Source organism: Panthera onca, chromosome E3 (genome assembly GCF_046562875.1).
Source record: "Panthera onca isolate mPanOnc1 chromosome E3, mPanOnc1 haplotype 2, whole genome shotgun sequence".
Classification (NCBI taxonomy): Eukaryota; Metazoa; Chordata; class Mammalia; order Carnivora; family Felidae; genus Panthera; species Panthera onca.
The window spans coordinates 5,882,312-5,906,098 of NC_138354.1; the positions used below are offsets into that span (position 1 = coordinate 5,882,312).

Sequence of the window (23,787 nt, forward strand, 5' to 3'; positions counted from 1 at the left end):
CTTATTTGTTTAAAAATAAACACTAAACATCAAAACATTAGCTGCAGTTTCAAGTAGCATACTCAATGCATATTTATTTTGTTACAGCGTTTGGAAAGTGAGAGGATTCTTTTTAGTGCCAAAATAGCAAAGAAAAATATGAAACACAATAAAGAGACTGGAGCCTAAGCTTTGACCTAAAGTGCTACACATTGACTCTGATTCTTTTTGCTTTCATATGCCACGAGAGGTTCTTTTTTTTTTTTTTTCTTTTCCTTTTGGCATTAAATTGACCTTATCTGTCAAACCCAAAGACTCAAGGCTGCAATACAGCATTATGCCTTTGTTCTCATAACCCTTTTACTACCTTATGTAGTTTTCAGGAAGCTAGACTTAAAAAACCAATCATAACACAGTGTCTCTTTCCACCAAAGATTTTTTCCTTCATTTTAAGAGTTTTTAAATATTTTGTAATGAATTTCAACTGGGATGCACATGGGTTGGGCAGTGGGACAAGGATCATTTAACTGGCTCTTGCTGAAGAAGAAGGAAAATCTTAATAGGAGAACGTATTTATTTAGGTTGCTTGCATTTAAGAGAAATGTCCTTTCCCCCCTTCCACTCAGATGGGCTGTTCATTAGCTAGACTGAATCACAAAGCAGAAGCAGAAAGAGTCTGGTTGGAAGCTGCCACCTCTTCAACAAAAGCAGCCACGTACATGAAGGGTTTAATTCGCTTCATGTGGTCCAGGGCTGAGTGGAGAAGGCAATGGGACATCTGCAACATAGATGAACATATTCCCTGATGGAGGCTGGGAGCAGTGCAATTCCTCTCTGATTAGCAATCTAAAACATGCACTCTCTTTGCACCTTTCATTCAGCCAGAGAGAGGCTGTTCCAGGTATGAACATCAAGATTCCATGGGGAATAAGTAATTCAGCTGAGATGAAAGAGCCAATAAGTATTTCAGCTCAGAGCTCAAGGAAACTCCGAACCTAATATGTTGAGAATAAACATCTCCTATTATGGAGAACTTGTTTTGGTTCTAACCCTCTATTACCAACTGCTCTGAGGGCTCGGAACCTCTGATAGTGCTGGGAGAGAGGTTCATTCTTTTAAATTTCACCTTAACCCCTGCCAAGTGGTGTTATAGAACAAGCAGGAAAAAATGCTAACCCTTCCTCCACCATTTCTGTAACACTTCCATCTGGGTATCCATCTGGGAGAATTTCAGAAAGTCTGGAATGTGTAGACATTTCAGACACAAATTCCCACTTTCCTTTGCTCAATTAAAACTGAACATTGTTACTACTTACACTTTGTTCATTCTTGCAAGTAGCTTACTATGGTCACCTGGCCAAAATAATGACCCTGTCTTTCCTTATGCAGACTAGGCGAGTGACATCTACTGGAAACGAGATAAATTTATCCTAAGGTATCCTTGGAAACAAAGAACAGATTTGGAACAGAGGACTAAAAGTCAGACATTGCTAACTGCATATCTTGTTTTCCTCCAAGGGCTTCAACTTTTTCTTCTCTTGCCTGCTCCTTCGGATACCCAACATTCCTATCAAGCATACCTTCCACTATCTTTTTAAAGGGCTAATTCCCAACTTTTCCATGAAAAAGTCCCTTGCCAATCTAACATAGTGACTTTCCTCCTGCCAAACCACCGAACAAATCATACATTGAACAAAATCTGCTGTTTCTCTCTCAAAGTACTACCACTATCGTGCACATCCAACGAGATATTTATTGAAAGGAGAATGTACATCAGACCTAGATGTTGCCCTTATGGAGCTTGTAGTCCAGTGGAGAAGATAGTTATATTACAAGCTGAAAGTAGTAAGGAAAACAGAGAATGCAAAGATAAACTACTGTCCTTTACAGTGTCACTTTGGACTGAGCAAAATCAGGGTAAACTTTGGGAAGAAGGTAAGGTGTGTGGAGAGCTGTGACAGATGAATGGCTTATGTGGCTCTAGAATTGGCAGAAAGGTCATTCCAGACATAGGAAACAACGCGGGCTCCAAATCTGAAGGAAGGAAAGTATGGATCATGTGTGAAAAGCATCAAATAGTTTCCTTTGATTACAGGGAAGTGATCAAGAAATATTTTATAAAATGGGGTTAAATAGGAAACTGGGGGGCACATAATGGAGACCAAAGAGTTTACAAATTTGCATCGGGACACACGGGAGGTTTCTGAGAAATTATATGCTTTCAGGAAACTGACCTGGGAACAGCATGTATGCTGAAATGGAGACAGTGGAGTTAGAGAATCCAGTTAGAAAGCAGTTGTATAGTTTAGAACAGAAGTAATGAGGTTGTGGCAGTGAATGGAGAGTTGACAGATTGTAAAAGTACAACTGGAACTCAGAAACTGATGAGAATTTGAATGAACCTGGAGGGCGGGAGAGGAGACACTGATAACTCCAAAGTGTTCAATTTGGAGGACTTGGAAAGCATTAACACATCGCCGTAGGGAATACAGGAGGAAGGAAAGAGAAATGAAGAAAAGAACAATGAATTTCGTTGAGAACATGTTGAGTTAGAAGTGGAGGTGGTATATCATTGACATGTCCAGCATGCAATTGGTTTATGATGTTCCCGAGCTCTGTGTAGATCAGGGGCAGAGTCACTAATGTAGAGATCATTGCTAAAAGCATAAACCTTGTTAAGGTAGAGAGCACTGTGAGAGAAAGGAGAGAGATAAGACAACTCAACTTTGGACACATTTACTGAAGGGGTAGGCTATGAAAAAAGACCCAGGGAACAAACAGAAAAAAAAAAAAAAATGCTCTGAAAGCAAGGAAGAAAGCCAGAAGAATACGCTATTATAGAAACTAACAATGGAAAAGTTTTGTTTGCTTGCTTGTTGTGGAAAAGTTTTAACAATAATAATAAAAGAGACTTAGCTAACAATGTTGAATGCTGTAATGAGTTCTAGGAGAATTACAAAAAGTGGTCTTTGGATCTGGTGTGGCAAATTACTGATTTTTAAGAAAGCCGTTTTTGAAGAAGCCAAGCATTTTAAAGGGTTAATGAATAAGCTAGGGAGTGGGACAGAGAAAAGAGCCCTTGACCGGGAACCAGAGACCCTGAGTTCCAGCTTGGCCTTGCTGTTAAGCTGCTGTATGACCTCTTCACCTCTCTTGAGCTGTTTCTCAGTCTTCAAAATTCTATAAAATCTCTCCTGACTATCATTTCCAAAGATTCAAGTAAGCTAACTATGGACCTAAACTCTACGGAGATCCTGAGCTACTGATTTTTATCGGGTATATGCCAATTTCAATACTTGTAACTTGTGTAAAAGTGAGGCTCTAAGTGTTTCCTAATACAAAATAATTCAGACCGTATTCTTCAAGTATCTGCTTCAAGGAAACCTTCCTCCAGCCTCCTCCCATCCCCAGTCCTTTACTTTTAAAAACTAAGCTAAGATAGTGTCTCTAGTTTATCCAGCAACTTGTCCTATTGCCTAAAATCAGGGGGTGCCCCCAAAAGCCTTTTTTTGTTTGTTGAAGTCTATTGGGTAGTATTAACAATCAATCCCCAAATCATGGCTTTCCAGCCACGTATGATCATATTCTTGTACAAGGGCATTTTCTGAAACTGAATGTCTCATATCACAAAATCAAACCAGAAATATGTTATTCAAGAAGAACCCAGATGCACTGAAGAAAGAACATTTGCTTTATCTGGGGGCTTTTAATCTATCAGGATCCTATAGCAATACAAACTCAGAATCACTGAAATGTTAAGTACTATAAAACTTTTAGTTGGGTTCAAGCACATAGTTTCGTAATATATTCGAAGTTAGTGTAGGTGTGAAGTAGTTCGATTGAATCTTGCGATTAAAGTTAAAAAACAATGCTTTAACACACACACACACACACACACACACACACACACACACACACACAGACGAGGATAGGATAACTTTCTCTTGTTGAGACACCAGTAAATTTTCCTGGAGTTCTCATACCTTGCCTTTCTTTCCTCCAGAGAGGTTGGCCTGTTCTTTCTCAAGAATTCTTGTTTTAATTCCAAATGGATATTGTAGAAAATAAAGGGGTAAAAATTTAAGTTTGTTTTTGAAAGAACATATAACTCAGCTCCAAATTCGGTGGAGAAAAGGAGAAAAAAAAGGACAGTTAGCATCTTTTGTGCACCTGTTATATGCCCAACACGTTCATGTACATTATCTTACTCAAGCCTGACAATAAGACTTTGCAGTAAATTTAGCTTTGGTGTTAGAGATAAGAAAAATGAGGCTCAGGGAGGTTAAGCTATCCTCTTAAGGTCAAATGGCAAGTTATAAAACTAGGATCGAAACAAGAGCTGAAACAAGACTCCAAAGCTCAAGCATGTTCTACTTTACCATGCAGTTCAGTCTAGTGAAAAATTCACTCTTGAAAAGGTCTTAGCATTTGAGGCATAAAAGAGTATTTGTTACAATTCACTGGAGCCTCCAAATTCTGTTGTATCTGCACTGAGTCCGATCGAAAAAAAATTAAACAAAACAAAAACATCCCAAAACATCACACACACTCTTAGTTCCCCTCCCAACTGAAATTCAGTAGGGAGGACAGTTCCTGAGTCATGTTCACAGAAAGCTGTCCTTGGATTCTGTTATTGAGCTCACACCCCCATTCCTGACTTCCCAAGTGGCACCGAGAAAGAGAAGAGGAAATGTAAGAAAAGTATAAGATGGGATCCTCTGACACCGTGGTGGAAATTAGCACATTTCCCAGAAGACCAAGATAAAAATGCATGTGAGAAGAACAAGGGAAGCAAACAGATGGGGCAATAAAATGGAGGCGGAATGAGCTCATCAGGATTTCCAGCACACGGTTTAAGTCCATACTGGGCTCTCAGCTGACCTGGGAGCCAGGAGACATAGTGAATGAGTGGGTGGTTACTATGCTGCAGCATCAGTTACACGAAGAGATTAGGTGGAGCTGATTCACTGCGGCAGGATCGGCACGACTTTTCAAGTGGAGGAAAATCTGTGGGCCCTGGTCTCAGCCACTCGCATAACCATCCTTATGGACAGCATGAGTCACATGTGTGGGATCCTGCAGGTAGACAGTATTGTGCCGTGAGTAAACCAAGGGCAAGCTTTCACGTTGCCGAGAGCAGGTCTCAACCACAGCTACGGCACATCTTTGTGTGAAGGTTTATCCGCCGGATATGCAAACACCCCGCCTTCCCATACTCCTCCTGGGCTACAGGTGGTTCGTAACACAAACAGAAAGGACAAGGCTCCGGAACGTTCGTCACACCGAACTGTGATTCTTTTCCAAACTATCAGACCCCAGAAGGGTCTTTGGAAGAGTCTAGTCTAAGCTCCTTACCTGATACACAGCAAACTGAGGTCCAGGGAAGAGGAATGACTTGCCCCAAACCACTCAGCTAGTGACAGAGTGGGCATGAGGACTCAGTTCCCCCGTTCCTAAGCCAGCAGACTCTCTGCTGCACCAGCAAGCCAAAGTCAAACCCTAAATAGCATATACCCTGTGAACTAAGCCCTCTAATTATACTGCCTCCAAAGGAAATAACATCTTAAATGCCTGGGTCTCTCTCTCCAGGCTTTGGCAATTTCACTGACAATTTCCCGTACTGGAATCTCTTTTGAGAACTTTAAGAATAATTATTTTCGGATATATGCTTTGTTATTTTTATGCCTTCTTACACACTGCTTTCTTTGTTCATGAGAAAGTTAGGATTCTGGAAATACACTTGACTTTATTTAATTATTAAAGGAACAAGCATCCATTTCAAGTAGTTGCGAACGTAAATGTCATCGGTGTGCGTCAAGAATGGATGTATGGGAACAATATAGGCTATATTACTCTATTTTGACATCCAATTAAGATCCACTTTGGTCTCAGGAAAAATCATCAAACCTATGGAGTGAAAACTGTAGAGCGAAATCCTTACCTGGATCATTCTGAACATGTCTGGATTTGGTGCCTTTATGGAATCATCTAAAACATAACATTTTTTAACATGTTTTGCAACCTGACTGCCTTCATTATTGCAGCCTGTGTATATGTGGGCTCGCTGGAACTTTGGGGGTTTTCAAGGAGCTGAAGTAAGGATGTAGAAGGAATGAGCCCATTCAAGGTCATGCTTACTAGGTGACGCTGATGCCTCCTGGTGACCCCTACCAGCAGCAGCATAAGCCCATTACCCAGTCTCCCTCCTCCCCACCTCATACCTTTCTTACAAACTTATATTCTTACCTGAGCCATCATCACTTCCATTGTCCTCTGCTTTGGGTGTTGTGGAGAACAGATTTTCTGGCTCTAATGTTTATCCATGAAGAGATTTCCACGAATAGAACTTTCCTCGTAATTTAGTAACATTGTCCTTGAAAACCCCACGACTATTTACATAACAGAAGCTATTGTTTGAAGTGCAAAGCAGGTCAAAATTTGGTTTCTGGAGATTAATCACTGCGGTCTGTTTTATATTATCATAATAATTTCATTTATTTTGATACAATTTGTTTTCAGCATCAACCTCAGCTTCTGTGCACAAGTGACAAATCCATTTGTTTCTGGTATAATGGATAATGTGATTAATGACCTTGCAACAGGATTTCTTAAAAACACGGAGGAAAAAAAAAGTTTCCATTTATAATGTGCAGTAAACCAGCTCAGTCTGTAGCTGTGCCTCAAAAATCCCTCTGAACTTGTTTGCACGCCACAGCCAAGATTTTCAAACAAATTTGCTCCTGCCTTTTGGGGTTTCTGTCCAAAGCTGTGCTCTCCAAGAACGAGCGGACAGCGGCGTCAAATTGGGAAAGTGGATCTACGGGCAGCCCGCTCGCAAGGGTGGGGCCCCGGTATACTACGCGGTGCCATCTCCGTGGCCGCGCTCCGACGAAGCCAAGGAGCCCAGGCCTCGCTGAGTAAGGTCACACCACCTGCTGGGCTGTCGCCGGGCCCGCACGCGACGGCTCTGCGGGCGGCCTCGTGACTCCAGCCCCCCCGGTGGGGGCCGCGCGCGCGCGAGGGTGTGCGGGCGCCCCCTCCGCGCAGTCAGCATCCAGCGCGTTTCCGGTGCCCGCGGACCTGAGAAGTCTTCCGCAGGCGGCGGGTGGGAGTGGGGACCGGGGGGGTGGACGTGCACGGGGGCGACCGTCGTGCGTCTCCTTCCCGCCTTCGGGTGACGCGGGCGCGGCGGCCCGCACCGGGCAGCCCACGAGGCCCGCGGGGGAGGAGGGGTCTCTCGACGGCAGCCTTGGGTTCGAGTTCCTCCTGGGGCTCCGCCTCACTGTCCTCACTTGGGGGGCGGGGGTCCCTCCCCACGGGGGCGGCGGTGGCCGCTGAGCGAGGCCTCGCGCCGCGCCGGAAACCCAGAAGGCGCCCCGGGGAAGCTCCCGGCTTCTCTTCAGCCCGCGACGCCTGCGTCCTCGGGTGGGTCCTCGGGGCGCCTGGACACGCCGGCCAAGGCTCGCGAAGGCACTCGAGAGTGTTTTTTCCCCCTTTTTCCTCAGTTCTTCCTTGCTGGGGGCCCCGGGACCCCGCGCTCGCGCCCCCGGCTCTGGCCCACAGGCCCGCCCGCCAGCCGCGAGAAGGCGCCCCCGCCCCGCCCCCTCGCTGACGTGCGCCCAGCCGGACCAATCAGAGCTCGCGGCGCTGCGCCCCACGCGCCGGGGCCTTCTCCCCTCCCAGCTTAAGAAAGGGCGCGCGGGCCGGGTAAGAGCAGAGTGCTGCGCCGGGCGGAGCGAGCGTGGTGTGTTAGGCGGCCGGTTCCACCGGCTCCCGCGCTCTAGCTGCCCTCGAGCGGCTTGCCCGGCCGCAGCCCGCCGCGGAGGCGCCTCCGCCGCGCGCCCCGACGGCGCCCTCCCGCTCGCCCGCAGATGCTGGAGTGAGCGTTGCGGCGGCGGGATGCTGGCGCTGCTGGCCGCCGGCGTGGCGCTCGCCGTGGCCGCCGGCGCCCAGGACGGCCCGGCGCCCGGCAGCCGATTCGTGTGCACCGCGCTGCCCCCGGAGGCGGCGCGCGCCGGCTGCCCGCTGCCCGCGATGCCCATGCAGGGCGGCGCGCTGAGCCCCGAGGAGGAGCTGCGGACCGCGGTGCTGCAGCTGCGCGAGACCGTCGTGCAGCAGAAGGAGACGCTGGGCGCGCAGCGCGAGGCCATCCGCGAGCTCACGGGCAAGCTGGCGCGCTGCGAGGGGCTGGCGGGCGGCAAGGCGCCGGGCCGGGCGGCCGCGGGCAAGGACACCATGGGCGATCTACCGCGGGACCCCGGCCACGTCGTGGAGCAGCTCAGCCGCTCGCTGCAGACCCTCAAGGACCGCCTGGAGAGCCTCGAGGTAGCCGGGTGCGGGGGTTCTGGTGGGGGGAGGATCCGAGGAGAGGGGCAGAGGCGGGGCGCAGGGTCCTGGCTGCCAGCCTGGGCGGGCCCGGACGCGGGGCGAGCTGCGCTTGGGGTCAGGGGAGGGCTTCTCGGTCCTGCTCGCCAACTTACTTGGGTGGCTCTCAGTCCGCCCCCACCCCGCTTCCTGCTGGAAGGAAGGGGTTAACTCCCTCCCCGCTCGCCGGGACTGTCCGCCGGGTGGACAGTCACTTCCCGAGGTTCCAGCGAGCGAACCTCTAACCTCTTGTAGATCTCCGAGTCCCTCGGAGCCGGACGCGCTCCCAGAAGCTGTGCCCGGTGATACGAGGCTGCCGCGTGAGGTCAGCTGCTCTGGGCGTCCCGTGTTCTCCTTTTAGAAATCAGCTCGTGCTGGACCCGAGCGGGCGGAGACCTGAGGGTCTTGCCGGGGGCGATCGCGGGCGGGTCACGGGCCACACAGTTCGCGCCTTGGAGGAAACCCCGTTAACTTCAAAGACACTGTCCACAAATTGCGACCTTCTGAGGTGCCCTTCCAAAGGAGAAGGAGCCTTACTCCGTGCTTTCTTGGAAGGCGTATGCAGTTTGGAACTTTGAAAGAAATTCTCATGTAACTTCATCTTCACTTTAGAATCCTATTTAAGAAGCGTGGATGTTTCTGTTGGAAACGTTTACCAGAATACTTATTAGGGAAACTAGGTTTCAATTACAGGTGGTAATTATTGCAAAATTATTTGAGGATTTCCCGCGGCATGATGGCTAAATACAGTATTTTCAGCATCTGTATGTTCCCTGATTCATGGCGGTTAACAACAGCGAACGTTTCTAGTCACTAAATATGCACCAGTCGTGCTGTCTAATTTTAACCCTTACAACAGTCCTTTGAGGCAGATCCTACTGACTGCATTTTACAATTCGGAATGCTTTAGAGAGAGGGTACATAACTTGCCAAGGATTCATGGCTAGGCAGTGGCAGTGTGCCTCCAGAGCCAACATGATGGTAGAGGAGTAGAATAAAGAGGAAGTGAGGATTTAGAAACAGCATTAAAAGCAGAGATTCCTGGAATTCAGAAGTGTCATGTTTTAGAGCTCTCATTTTCCAGTAACATCTCTGGCAAGCATGGTTATTCACCTTTTTGCCACACGGGAATTTGGAAGCTGTTTTCATTTCTAGATGAAGGCTCATCAGCTTTGAGTACCATTTGATAAGCAATTTTTTTTCAGTCGTAGCTCTGTTGCAGTCTTAACCCAAGAATGGTGGATAGTGATTAAAATTTTGACTTTTTAGCAAGAGGAGAAAACCAGCTTTCTGAGAGAGAAAAATGAAATTCCTGAGTTTCAGATATTGCAGCAAGGTAATTCTTGTTTGACTTTGAAATCCTTTCCATACAAAAGAAGAAAAAAAGCATCAGTGAAGTGCGCCCCTTGGCACGGTTTAACACTCCCGTTTGGGAAGCTTCTCCCCGTGTGGTTGGGCTTTTAGAGCTGCGTTTCACAATTTCTGTCTAAATGGCCTTAATACTTCTTCACGCGTCCCTCTCCCCAACTGGAAGCACCAGCTCCGAGTGAACGTGTCCACCGCGGTGCTGCCCGGCGACTTCCGAGAGGTCCTCCAGCGGCGACTGGGGGAGCTGGAGAGTCAGCTGCTGCGCAAGGTGGCCGAGCTGGAGGACGAGAAGTCCCTGCTTCACAATGAGACCTCCGCTCACCGGCAGAAGACTGAGAGCGCGCTGAACGCTCTGCTGCTGAGGGTGACTGAGCTGGAGCGAGGTGAGTTCTTGGCCGGCTCCTCTGTCGCCCTCTGGCTGACGTCCCTCCCAGCCCTCCACCCCACCGCCTAGGTGTTTGGCTGCAGGGTAAGGGCGGCTGGGCTCCAAGCGGGGCAGAGAGGCTGGCCCCGCAGCAGCGGTCTTCCCCATTTACACATCAGGCCACTAGGGCCCTTGAGGGAGTGGTGGCTTCCAGACCCCTCTGCCTGCTGACTCTTTCTGCGCTTGGCTCTGGGGCTGCTCCTCCCACATCGTCCCCAAACCTGCCCGTCCTACGTGCGGAAAACCACGGGATTCTTTACCATTCCAGCAGCGCTCCACTTTGCCTTCTCCATTTCTCAAATGAAACGGGGTCTCTTTCAACTTGAGGCGTCGCTCCTGGTGCACAGGGGTTTAGGGTTTCTGCCTGAAGGTTGCCCGGCTTCACAGCCTCGTTGACACGCCTTCCGACTTGGTGGAGACTGAAGGCGCCGATGGCTCCTGGGAGCGGCCTGGTTTCCATCCCTTGCAGTTGGACCCAGAGTGTCTGCAGTGATGGGGCACTGCGTGGGGATGGCCTGTGGCTGGCTGAACAAATAATAAGTGTGATTGAGGATGGTCCTGCCAGGAATCAGCCCCAACCCTGGCCCACTGGCGTTATGCACGGATACGCTGTGTAGCTTGCCAGGCACGGTGGCCAAGTTGCTACAAGGATGTAGGTCGATAGAAGGCTGCCGAGTTAGTGTGGAGTAGTGCCAGGCAGTGTGCTGAACACGTCACACCGGTGAGACGGGACTTCTCTTACACCCGTGACACCAGTGAGAAAAATGCTCCAAAGCTTTCAGCCAGAGGTGTGTTGGGGGGGGGGGGGGGGGGGAGGGGACCGAGGTGGGGCCTGGGCCTTGGCCACACGGGAGCTGCCGCTTTGTCACCGTCCCTCCCATCCCCAGCCTCGTTCCAGCACCCACACCCTCAGTACGTAAGTTCTGCAGAAGCCCTCGGAGCTCTTCTGGCACAGAAAGGAGGGCCATGTCCTAGCTGGAGCCCAGTTCTGCAGGCCAGGGCCCCTGACTGGCCTTCCTGTAGGGCCCCCAGGACCTAGACTCTAGAATTCTTCTGTGTGCTCCACCCGGTTCGGGGATGAGTCTTTCGAGGAAAGTGGTCATTTGCTGACCAGTTTGTCTCCTGGGTAACTTTGAGTTTGTATCTGTCCTGTTTGTGGTCAGTCTAAAGGGGTAGATAAACTCCCAGTCCCCAGATAGACCGCGAGTGGAAAATATAACGTGTTCTTCAGAGCATCCTGCTGAGCCCCGAGGAAATGGACCTCAAGCATGTGCAAAGTAGGGGGCTTAGGGGGTCTCTGGCCCTCGGTCCATCATCTCCTGCCCATTAAGTGCCTGTTCTGGGCCAGACACTAGGCTGTGACTTCCACATTCTGTGACCCTTGCAACAACCCTATGAGGTAGGTATTAGTGATGGATGAGAGACCGAATCAGATACCTGCATCCACGTGTCCAGCAGATTGCAGAGCTGGGGTTGAACTTGGTGGTGACCCCCGCAGATGAGAGGCTTGGAGGCTGTAGCCTAGAGTAGTGTGTGGGCTCTAGCCCTGTTGAGCAGCAGCCTCCCCAGAGCCCAGTGGTGAGCGTCCAACCCTGAGTGGCCCCTGGACCCACAGATGCTCATTTTCTTTGTTGTGGGACCTGCTCGTCTGCAGGGGCTTCCAGAGTGGGGGCCAGCCAGCCAGGCACAGCCCGCCTCAGAGTCTGGGTAAACCTTGCCACTGGGAAGAACACTTCTCTCTTTGGCTCCCACTGCCCCCACCCGTTTTCACTTGTCTGCCACCTGCAGCCTCTGATTTATTGGTCAGGCCTTTTAATGCCTTAATTGGTTTTAACTAAGTTTCCTCTGAACCTCCAAGCTGTTTGATATAGAGGGCACCAGCTTTCAGGGTGTGGGCCCCCTCCTCTGCCCCTCGGCTCTCCCAGGTCTAATTAAACCTATCTGTTGTCACCTAGCTAACGATATTACCGACACTGAGCCTTATTAAATCAGCAAGCCTGCCCACCTGCCGGGATAGAAGCCATTTCTCTTTATTAGATAACCATGCGTTCGTGAAGAACAGGGCCGTTTGCAGACTAAATACTAGGGGCTGCACGTGGTTGAGGGAGGACTGCCACTCCCTGCTCTGTCATTCATTAGCTGTGTGACTGAGGGGTAAGTCATCTCGCTCCTCTGAGCCTTGGTGTCTCGGCTACACAACCTGCAAAATCAGGAGTTGGGGCTTTGTAGTCTCTTGATTTTGCTTCAGCCTAACACGGGGTGAGCCCCAGCCTATGCCCTGCCGGGGGCCCCCTCACCTTCCCCAGGTGACCAGGTCTTGCCAGCCCTCACCAGGTGCTTAGCAGCCCCGAGGCCTGGGAGGTCAGGACGGATGAGGCAAGACTGCACAATCAGCCGATCCGAGTAAATAGTACCCATGAGACCCAGAGTCTAGTGTTTCTCTGCCGCCTGTTCTGGAGAGGTTGAAAGGGCAATGCTGAGCCCTGTTGCCTTTCTGTTCAGGTCTTCCTTGGTTCTATGGTTCACACCACGGCACCAAAGAGCTTCTTATGCGTTATATACTATGAACACAAATGAATTGGGGGCATTGTAGTGGAGAAGGGCTCATCCATTCTGGCTTGCGTTCTACAGAAGGGGCTGATTCATCCACCAGAGACACAGGCAGTTTGGCTCCATCGGTTTTGGGTCCAGAGATCCTGGCTGTTTCTCATGGTGACGGAGTCCTTCTGGCCCCTCGCGGATGTCTAATAAATACTTGTCAAATGAGCGAAGGGTGTTCGGACTCCTTCCCTGGCAGCATCTAGTGCCCAAATAAGAGGGAAGGTTTTGCCCTGACAACTCACAGGGTTGGGTGGTACCCCACAAACTTCAGAATCTGTGATAACCAGAGACCGGGTCTTGCCTTCCATGTATTTATTTCTGTTGTTAATTTTGGGATTAAATCAAAACTGTTGGAAATTACTTAGACCCCGTGAAGAGTACCAGTTGCTTTCAAAGATTTTGGAAACCCCATTTACATGGGGACAGTCAGGGGGTCCTCATCAGTCCCAGGTGGGCCCCAAAGTCTCCAGGCTCTGGCGAGGTGTGCCTAACCTCAGCGGGGAGGTAAACCTCCGTATTTCTCTGCCTCCCACTGGTTCCAAACCGCAGGAAATGGTCAACAGATGCAGTCTTCTCTTGAGGAAAGGGCAAATCATGAGCAAGGTGGTCCGTGTCAGGGATTTAGTCCAAAAAGCCACTTCTAAATTAAGTTATAGTGTCCAAACATGGCCGTGGACTCCTTTGCCTGGGTGGCAGTGATTCTTTAGGGTGAGAAGTGACAGGGACTTGACAAGTGTCCACTGAGTGCCCAGGTCCCTGTTAAGACTTCCCGCCTCCAAGTCCATCAGGGTTCCAACCCCGCCCTTGCTGAAGGAGCCGGGATTTCAAGAAAATAGCTGAGGAAGGGTTTTCTGGCTTAATTTAATCAGAAAATTATTTTTGTTAAATGTTTGTTTTTGCGAGAGAGACAGAGATAGAGCACGAGTGGGGGAGGGGCAGAGAGAGTGGGAGACAGAATCTGAAGGAGGTTCCAGGCTCCGAGCTCTCAGCACAGAGCCCGATGTGGGGTTTGAATCCATGAACTGTGAGATCATGACCTGGGCCAAAGTCAGACGCTCAACCAACTGAGCCACCCAGGCGCCTCTAACCAGAAAATTAAATCCAGCTTTCCTCCTTCCTCCAGCTTTTAGGAGCAGGGAGGTTCTTGTTTACTCCTGGGTTGTAGAACTTTGAACAGCGGCTTCCCAGTAGCAGGTGCTCTGGGGCTCAAGGGACCAGTCTGGGGGAAGTGGGGGTCCAGGAGAGCAGTCGCTCTGGGCTGCACCAGCGGGGAGCAGGCTAACGCCCCGCGGCCTCTCTTCTCCACCCCCCTAGGCAACAGTGCGTTCAAGTCTCCTGATGCGTTCAAAGTGTCCCTCCCCCTCCGCACAAACTACCTATACGGCAAGATCAAGAAGACGCTGCCTGAACTGTATGCCTTCACCATCTGCCTGTGGCTGCGATCTAGCGCCTTGCCGGGCATCGGCACCCCGTTTTCTTACGCGGTGCCTGGGCAGGCCAATGAGATTGTGCTGATAGAGTGGGGTAACAACCCCATTGAGCTGCTCATCAACGACAAGGTGAGGCCTGCTTAGACTGCCACCTTCTCCCATCACGGCAACGGTCAGGGTGCTGCAGAGTCTGACAGCCAGCTGCTGTAGGGCTGTCCTCCTCCAAATGGTGATAGCTCTGCACAGACTCAGCCCGGCCTAGGGCAGCAGGGGCGGGCGGCTATGGCTGGTGGAGATCCAAGGTGGGAGTCTGGCCTAGAAGCATCTCAGGGTCCAGGCCAGAGGTCATCGAGGGAACAGAGCTGAGGTCTCTGTGGGCCAGCCTGAATCGTCACTGGCCCTTGGGCCAGTCAGTGAGGGCTGTTCTCCAGGGCCATGCTGATTAGGGGAGGGGAAGTGTGTGTGTGTCTTTCTCTGTGGAGGATACTTCTCAGCATATCTTTTGGGGGTGGTTTATTGAGATATAATTTACATACAGTAAGACCGAGAGTTTTTAGCATACAGTTCGACCACTTTCGACAAATGCATGCAGTTGTGTGACCGCAAGTAAAATATGAAAGCGTTCCATCACTCCCCCCCACACACACACACACACAATTTCCTCATTCCCCTGTGTAATTAGCTTCTGCCCCTACCCCAGCCCATGGCAACCACTGATCTGTTCTCTGCCCCTATAGTATTGCCTTTTGTAGAGTAAATATCCTTTTTTAATAGACGGGCTGGTCTCATCGTTCAAGAGCATGATCTCCTCAAGAACTTGGCTCTGGGCATCTGTGAGACCTCTAGGAGCCCCACTTAAACTTCCATTCTGAAGGCAGACTCAACATAGCCAAAAATGTGTCCTCACATCCTTGCTGGAGCTGAGCACTTGAATGGCCTCTCCGGCTCCCTGCTGCCTCTACCCTGGCCCCTTACCCTGCTTTTATTACCGAACTGCCCTGGGTGGGGTTTGTGTAAGTGGGAAATGGCGTGGAATCTCCCTGCCAGGCTCCGTCTCACGGTGACCATGTTCCTGAGCCAGGGATTAATTGTTCTAAATAACGCTCTTGGACACAGGAGGGCCCAGAACCTTGTTTTCCTTTTGGGTTCGGTGGCATGTAAACAGCCAATTCCCAGGAGGAAGCGCCAGGTTGCTAGGATACCAGCAGTAACAACAGGACAGTTCCTGGTTGGGCTGGTCTGTGGTGCTCACAGGATGCTCCCAGGCGACCACGTGGGTCAGAAATGCCCTTCCCCTGGTTCTGTATGGGGGTCTGAATGTGCATCCTCCCCCCCCCCCCCTCCCCAGCACACTCTCCCACGTAATTGTAGGCCTTTGGTTTTCTGCACAGGAGGACACACACAGTCCCCAAGTGCCGTGATAGAATTTGAGACCCTGCCTCGAGTGTAGATGCCTAGTCTGATTGTTTTCCAAAGATTCCTTCAGGTTCTTCAGCACGAGGCATTTGGGCTGAGTGTGGCCAGGCGGGGGCTGATTCTTCACATCTGCTTGGTCTGCACAGTGTCCCAGATTCTCAGCCAAGCCGGGGACTGAAGGTGTCCAGTTGCAAGCAGGGCCACCCTGGGGGCAGGGGCATGTCCCCAGGCTGTCTCTTTCCTCTTGAGTGTCTGTGTTTCGCACACACAGACCAAGGCCCTGTTTCCCACATAGCAGAGAAGGGGTAACCAGCTGGGAGCAGCATGATCTCTGGTCCCTGTGCGCGTCAGACTCCTGGGAAACCCTTGGGGGGCCCTTACCTGCATGTTGCTGCCTACAGGTTGCACAGCTGCCCCTGTTCGTCAGTGACGGCAAGTGGCACCACATCTGTATCACTTGGACAACACGGGATGGCATGTGGGAAGCTTTCCAGGATGGAGAGAAACTCGGCACGGGGGAGAACCTGGCCCCCTGGCACCCTATCAAGCCAGGGGGGGTGCTGATCCTTGGGCAAGAACAGGTAGGTGCAGGGGATGCAGGATGGGGTGTGCTGGCCAGCCACGCATCACGAGGCCGCGCCTGCAGGCTGCCCCCTACCCCTGCAACCTGCCCAGCTGTCAGCCTGCCACACCTGGCCACTGTGGTGTGATGGCCACTTGGGTCCATTCTGTCTTGTGGCCTGAGGGGCCAGGGGCGGGGGGACCCGGTTGTGGTATGGTGGGTCCAGATAGATTCCAGAATGGAGTCCACCGTAGGTGGGCAGGAGTGTCCCTGAGCTCATGCTGCCATGGAGTGACCATGGGTTCTCTCTCTAGACGTTTGACCTCTTCTGGGCACAGCACTGATTCAGGGTGCCCGGGGCTGATATGGCATCTTCCGGGAGCTGCTGGCTCAGTGTCGTGGGGCATGCCTGTGTGATGCTCAGCCCCTCGGGGGAGCTAGGGGTGGGAACGTGACCTCAGAGGCTGTCCTTACTCCCTGAGACAGAGGAAATCTAAGTTGCTTGTCTGCTCTTGGGCAGATAAGAGTTGACGTTTGGGTCTGTGTTTGAGGTTTGCTGAAAGCCAGGGAGTAGAGACCAGTTCCTTTGAGAGCTTTGAGTCTGGGCCCATCCTTGGCCCACTCCCTGCCTCACTACCCTGTGACTTCCCCTCTGGGAAGGGCTGGGAGTCTGGAGACCCGGGTCTAGTGTTAGCTTTGGGACTTTGGGCCAGTGTCTTTCCACTGTAGCCTCGGGGTAGTTTGGCTTGTCCTAGAGGTCTGGAACGTGCAGGAATCGGGTCAGGGAGGGGGTGAGGTCAGAGTTGGGGGAGTCAGGAAAATGCTTCAGTCTCCCCCTCTCCCTCCTCACTCTGCACCTCTTCCCAAGGCCATTACATCCCTGGAGATTTAGCGGGCACGTTTGCTTTCTGAACCTGTGCCGATGTGGTTCTGTTCCCCCCCTTCCCAGGACACTGTTGGGGGCAGGTTCGATGCCACACAGGCATTTGTGGGGGAGCTCAGCCAGTTCAACATATGGGACCGCGTCCTTCGCGCACAAGAAATTGTCAACATCGCCAACTGCTCCACAAACATGCCAGGCAACATCATACCCTGGGTGGACAACAACGTTGATGTGTTTGGAGGGGCTTCAAAGTGGCCCGTGGAGACCTGTGAGGAGCGTCTCCTTGACTTGTAGCTACCTTCTCCTCTGTCTAGGGGTCTGGGGCTGGTGTCTCCTGTCGGAAGTGCAAGGCCACCTGCTCCCCCAATTAAACTGTGTATAGAGCCCCTGCCACAGTGGCCTGGGGCCCCCAAAGCTTGTTCCCAGGGAATCTCTAAGACTGAGGCTCTGTGGCAGCACCTGTCACTGGATTCTTTGTTCCTTCCCAAGATTTTGTTGTGTCGAGTAGGGAAGAGGCCCTGAGTTGCAGGTGGGAAGATACCTGACTTCCTGCTGGGGGTGGGGGGGATCAAGGTCTTCGGGGCCCTGTTCAGAGCCCCTACAGTTGCTAGTGAATCACAGCCTTGCCCACCCTCCCGGATCCGTGGTGTCTCACGTGCGCCTTCTGTCTGTCCCCTTTTGAGGCCGTGTGGCCATCCCACCCGAGTATCTGTGTCCCTTATGTATCGAGTGTATCCTGCTGTCCGCCGAGCACGCAGCAAAGCAGCCCCCACCACCCGCGGAAGGGCTTTCTCTTGGTGTTCTTTCCGCTGTAAGGAACCCTTGAGCTTGAGGAAGGCAGGCTGCCCAGACAATGCCCTGCCTTCTCGAAGGTGGAGGGGGCGTCACTGCCTCTAGAGGGGGCTGGGAGCTGGAACTCAGAAGGGCGTTCTGGAGAAGGGCCGCGGCAGCCTTCCATCCCCCTCTGTCACCTCTCCCTCCGACCGATGCTTTGATGGGATCATCGCTGGGAATGGCTTCTCTGAAAAGCCTCTTCACTCCTCTGGTGCCAAACGTTCAGTTGCAGCTTCTACAACCATCCGGTGTGGTCAGGGGGATTTCATTTTTTTTCCTAACAGAAAAGAACAGCCATTATTAGCAGGCTCCCATTTTTGATGTTTCGCCCCACTGTGAGGAATGTGCTAGTTTTCATTCACGTTGATTGCTATAAGCTGTGGACTGTCTCAAGGATTTCCCCCAGAACTTCTTCAGGAAAAGGAAGTCATTCGGCCGATAGTTGCTTAGTGACTCCAGGCTGCTTAATTTGTTGGACAGAGGATAGTAATTTATTTTAAAGACAAAGTGGTAAAGTGGGGGAAATTTATAAAGTTAAATATTATATATTTTATTTTTCATACATGTTTCAAGTGCGAATTGTGGAAATTCCATTTGTAGGCCCAAGCTGACATGCCCATCCCAACATTGTATGCTATGAGAACTCTTCGGATGATGGAATTCTGATTAAAGTGCACTGGAAGATGCCTCCGTGTCTGTTTGCTCCAGGTCTGGGGGTGGGGGTGGGGCTTTGCCACAGTCGGCACGTCCGGGGCCTGTGTGTCTGTCGGACCTGGGGGCGCCGAGGTGCAGCACTGACCCCTTCCCTCCTCGGTGCCAGGCGCGGACTGCGGACGCCCCACGGGCTCTGCCCTGCCTCCCCGCCTCCAGTCGGCCCCCCGTTCTCTCAACCAGGAATCGAGCTTACCTAGAGGTCCCTGAGCAACCCGTCCCAGGCATGACCCCTGCTCACCACCCACTCTGTGTGTGCTCACCAGATGTCTCACTTACCCCTCCTAACAACCCCCTGAAAGTGAATCCCAATCATAGGTGACTACGTGGAACAGTTGAACGGTGACTTGGGTCACACGGCTGGTTAAGGGCAGAGCTGGGGGTCAAGCAGTCCTGAGACCCTGGAGGCCCTGCCCCTGCCGTGATTACCCCCGCGATGGCGTGGTTGACCGGGAGCCGTGGCTCACCCAGCCACCCAGCATCACGAGTATCGTGTACTGCTTATCGCTCGCCCAGGAAGAATCAAATATCAAAACTCGAAACCGTTTCTACTGAACGTGTGTTGCTTTCATGTCATTGTGAAGTCGAAAACTTGTGAGTCAGGGACCATCTGTACACTGAAAAACTACAGAACACGATTATTTTTTTTTCTTTTTTTTTTGATAGAAAATTATAGAGGGAAATCAAAGAGAATCTAAATACATGAAAACGTATCTGTGTTTATAGATCAGAAGAACTAATATTGTCAAGATTGCCATTGTGGACACGTGGTGGGAAAAATTTGGTTCAGATGTCAAGTCCGATGACACTCACATACCCCTGAGAGGGCACGAAAAGGTTTATTAGATCATGAGACTAATAACCGAATGGGGGAGATCATGGTGGTACCCACATGGGTCCGAAAATGGCTTGAGAGAACAGAGAAAAAAACTGGCTTGGTTTTTTTATGGTGGCTAGTGGGTAGGGCCAGAGCGATGATTCTTCTGTGTAGTTAACACACCTCACTGGTGTCAAAGGAAGAGGAATTTAGGCTCTCCTGTTACTTGTCCAGATGTGGGGAAAGAGGGAGAAGTGAGGCTTAAGCGCTGTCAGCAGTCAAACATCAGAAAGCGTAGACAGACACGTGATTACAGCGCACCTCAGATGTTCGATGCCTGAAATGCACCATGTTGCATTTAATTAGATTTGAACTTGTGTAAGTCGTTGTGAGGTCTGTAGCTTGAGGCTGGTAAGAATTCTGGAGGTAAGAGTCCTGTCGAATGCCTGTTCGGGGGCCCAGAATTGTGTATCTTGAGAGGTACGGTGAGTATCTCGACCCCTGTCAATAATATCTAGAACTGTGTAGGAGACCAGTATCTTGGTGAGGTCTTGCATTGTGGCTTTCATAAGTAGAGAGACTCGTGTGATCTTGATTTATATTTTGGGTATCTGTGGGACAGGACATTCCCAGAGTTCTTTACCCCCAAAGGGGCAACCTGGTTCAAGAATCTAAAGATGTACGGATGGGTCAGTTGTTGGCCAGGGCCGCTAGTGCTAAGATTACTCTCTGAAGTTTGGCCAGTTGTGCTGACCCTTGGGTCCTACTATCCTTCAGGAACATCCTGGGTGAGGGATAAAAAACATTAACTCCCCGAGGAACACTAGCAGGTATCATGGTGGTAATACCATCTGAAAAATGTGAGGACTCCCTTTGCTGTTTCCTTAGCTGATGGCAAGGGGCTCCTCAGGTGGCCAAGGGGTCTGGGAGCAGGGTGACGTCCTCCAGCACCAAGGCATCTGGCAGGGGACTGAGGACAAGGAAGGCCACCCTCTGCTGCAGATGAGCTATGCCAGAGGGTCCAAGATTAGCTCTGTTATGTAGCAAAAAGGCCTTGGTGACTGTGCTGAGCTTGTTGCTGGGATGTTGGCTTTCATGGCCCAAGACATATGGACAGCTGGGCATGGGAGGCCTCAGGCCAGGGCCTGTGACAGCGACTGTTTCCAGAATCACATAGTATGCAACCAGCAATTGCTGCTCTAATGGCATGTAGCATGAGGCCAAGGAATCTCTTGTATTAGAAGCCCATGAGTAACTTAGAGTGGTCCACAGGCTCTGGGAGGCGTCAGAGGGGATTGCTGAAGCCTCTGTAGTGAAGCACCCTCTGGGGGCACTGTTGGGAATGCTCGTTGCATTGCAATTTGGACAGATTCTAGAGCCTTTTATTGTGGGGGCCCCACTTGAGGTGGGCGATTTGCAAGTAACAGCACAAGTGAGCTTAATAAAGTCTGTAAATGCAGATTGCACTGCTTCCAGAACCCAAGAAAGTCCTAGAAGAGGTTAGGCTTGTTTTAATGTTGAGGATACTGAGAGACAATAGCCATTTTTTGGCAATGCCCAAGATGGGATGGCCTTCAGTTTACCAAACAGTTATTAGGAATTTAACCGAGGTTTAGGGGGCTTTGCAGTGAGAGCAGCAGGACAATGATCTGCTATAATTGCATCAAGACACAGGATTCAGTCTGCGACACACAGTTAAGTGTCGGCCAAGGCATATGACCCAGGGCCACTTTAAGGAGAGAACCAACCCCACGTTCCTGTCTAAAATGCCACTTACCTAAACTTCTGATGCAAGTCAGCTAAATCCGTAACAGTGACTCCCAAGCTGGTGTGCAGTTGGCTTGAGGACAGGGAAAGGACACTGGCTTGGGGTTTTTACAATGGTTAGAGGGTGGGACTGGGGTGAGGTGTCCGTGTATAGTTTGAACTTCTCACCTGCACCAAGGGAGAGAGCACCTGGGCTCTCTCATCAGTTTGCCCAGGTGTGGGGCAGGGAGGAAGAGGGAGGGAAAGGCAGACATCAAAAAATGGAGTCAGAGGATTTCCTTGCAATGACAGTACCCGCCAACTGGATGGGCAGATTTAACACCATCCCTATTAAAAACCAACTTGACTTTTTCCAGAAATTGGCAGGCCAATCCCAATCCCAATCCCAATCCCAATCCCAGGTGTCTCAGTCAGTTAAGCGTCCGACTTCAACTCAGGTTATGATCTCATGGTTTGTGAGTTTGAGCCCTGAGCCGGGCTCTGTGCTGACAGCTCAGAGCCTGGAGCCTGCTTCTGACTCTGTTTCTCCCTGTCTCTCTCTCTGCCCCCGCTCACACTCTGTCTCTCTCTCTCTCTCTCTCTCTCTCAAAAATACATAAACGTTAAAAAAAATGCAAGAGACCCAGAATAGCCAAAACAATATTGAAAATAAAGAACAAAAGTTGGAAGACTCCTACTTGATTTCAAAACTGACTACAAAGCTATAGTAACAAGACTGTATGGTCCTGGCTTAGGGACAGATGTATGGTTTAATGGAAGGGTTTCAGAGTCCAGAAATAAACCTATACTTTTATGGTCAGTTGATTTTTGACAGAAATGCCACGACCAGTCAGTGGGGGAAGAAGAGTCTTTTCAACAAATCCTGCTGGGATAGCTAGATATCCACACGGGGGGAATAATGAAGCTGGATTTCTGCCTCACACCATAATATAAAAATTAATTCAAAATAGATGAAAGAGCCCACATTTAAGAATTAGAACTATAGGGGTGCCTGGGTGGCTCAGTCGGTTGGGCGTCCACCTTTGGCTCAGGTCATGATCTGGTGGTTTGTGAGTTAGAGCCCCACGTCGGGCTCTGTGCTGACAGCTCAGAGCCTGGGGTCTGCTTCAGATTCTGTGTCTTATACGCTCTCTGCCCCTCCCCCACTTGTGCTCTCTCAAAAATAAGTGTGAAAAGAGAAGATTTAGAACTATAAGCTCACAGAAGAAAGCATAGGTGTAAATATTTGTGACCTTGGATTAGGTACTGATTTCTTAGATGTGATACCAAAAACAAGCAACCAAAGGAAAAATTAATAAGTTGAATTTCATCAAAAGTAAAATTTTTTGTTTCAAAGAACACTGTTAATGTGAAAAGGCTACCCAGAGAATGATAGAAAATATTTGCAGCTATATATCTGATTTTAAAAAGCCTAGTATCCAGAATATGTAAAAAACTCTTAATCCAGTAACAAAAATTGACAAATAATACATATAAAAGTGAGCAAAAGATTTGACTAGGTCCTGCTCCAAACAAGATATACAAATGACCAATACCACATGCAAAAATACTTAATATCATCAGTCATTAGGGAAATGCAAATTGAAACCACAATGAGATACTATGTCACATCCGCTGGGGACAGCTGCAATTAAAAAATAAGTAAATAACACATGTTGGAGAAAATCCAGAGAAACTGGAACCTTTGTACATTGCTGGTGGGAATGTAAAATGGTGCATACACCTTTGGAGAAAGCGTTTTGTCAGTTCCTCAAAAAATTAAAGTTACCGTATGACCCAACAATTCCACTCCTAACTATATACCCAAGAGAACTGATAACATATACCCACACAAAATGAGTACACAAATGTTCACCACAGTGTTATTCATAATAGCCAAAAAGTAGAAACAACCCAAATGCCTAGCTACTGATGAATGGATTAAAAAATTGTGATACATACATACGATGGAATACTATTCTTTAATACAAAGGAATGATATAGTGATATACACTCTAATATGGATAAATCTTGAGGACACTATGCTGTGAGTGAAAGAAACCAGTCCCAAAGGACCACATCTTATGTCATTGATATAAAATTTCCAGACCAGGCAAATTTATAGAGACAGAAAGTAGATTAGTGGTTGATGGGGGCTGGGTGTAGGTGTGGGGATAGAGGGAAATGGGAAGTGACTGCTAACGGGTATAGAGTTTCTTTCCAGAGTGATAAAAATGTTCCCAAATTGGGGCACCTGGATGGCTCTGCTGGTTGAACATCTGACTCTAGATTTTGGTTCAGCTCATGATCTCATGCTTCATGAGATTGAGCCCCGCATTGGGCTCTGCACTGACAGTGTGGAGCCTGCTTGGGATTCTCGCTCCCTCCCTGTCTGCCCCTCCCCCACTTATTCACATGGGTGCTCTCTCTCAAAATAAATAAACTTAAAATGTTCCCAAAATGATTGTGGTGATGGTTGCAAACGTCTGAATATTTTAATATCTACTGAATTGTACATTTTATGAGTGAATTTTATGGCATGCAAATTAGATCTCAATTTTAAAAAGAAAAACGTGGGGCGCCTGGGTGGCTCAGTCGGTTAAGCGGCCGACTTCGGCTCGGGTCAAGATTCTGTGTCTCCCTCTCTCTGCC

The 23,787-nt window shown here is 49.9% G+C and overlaps 1 protein-coding gene across 1 annotated transcript; it reads left to right on the forward strand.

Moving 5' to 3' along the window:
• Window positions 1-7,671: 7,671 nt before the first annotated feature.
• Window positions 7,672-18,547, forward strand: NPTX2 (neuronal pentraxin 2). The gene is made up of 5 exons (XM_060649515.3): window positions 7,672-8,304; window positions 9,878-10,094; window positions 14,051-14,295; window positions 15,984-16,163; window positions 17,094-18,547. The coding sequence occupies exons 1-5, from the start codon at window positions 7,879-7,881 to the stop codon at window positions 17,319-17,321; spliced, it is 1,296 nt and encodes a 431-aa protein (XP_060505498.1). The 5' UTR covers window positions 7,672-7,878; the 3' UTR covers window positions 17,322-18,547.
• Window positions 18,548-23,787: the final 5,240 nt, after the last annotated feature.

Excerpts from the sequence above, each read along its gene's own strand:
- NPTX2 (XM_060649515.3), top strand. The coding sequence starts at position 7,879 with ATGCTGGCGCTGCTGGCCGCCGGCGTGGCGCTCGCCGTGGCCGCCGGC. Across the intron at positions 10,095-14,050 it reads GGTGACTGAGCTGGAGCGAG|GCAACAGTGCGTTCAAGTCT; the intron begins GTGAGTTCTTGG and ends CCACCCCCCTAG. Across the intron at positions 14,296-15,983 it reads AGCTGCTCATCAACGACAAG|GTTGCACAGCTGCCCCTGTT; the intron begins GTGAGGCCTGCT and ends TGCTGCCTACAG.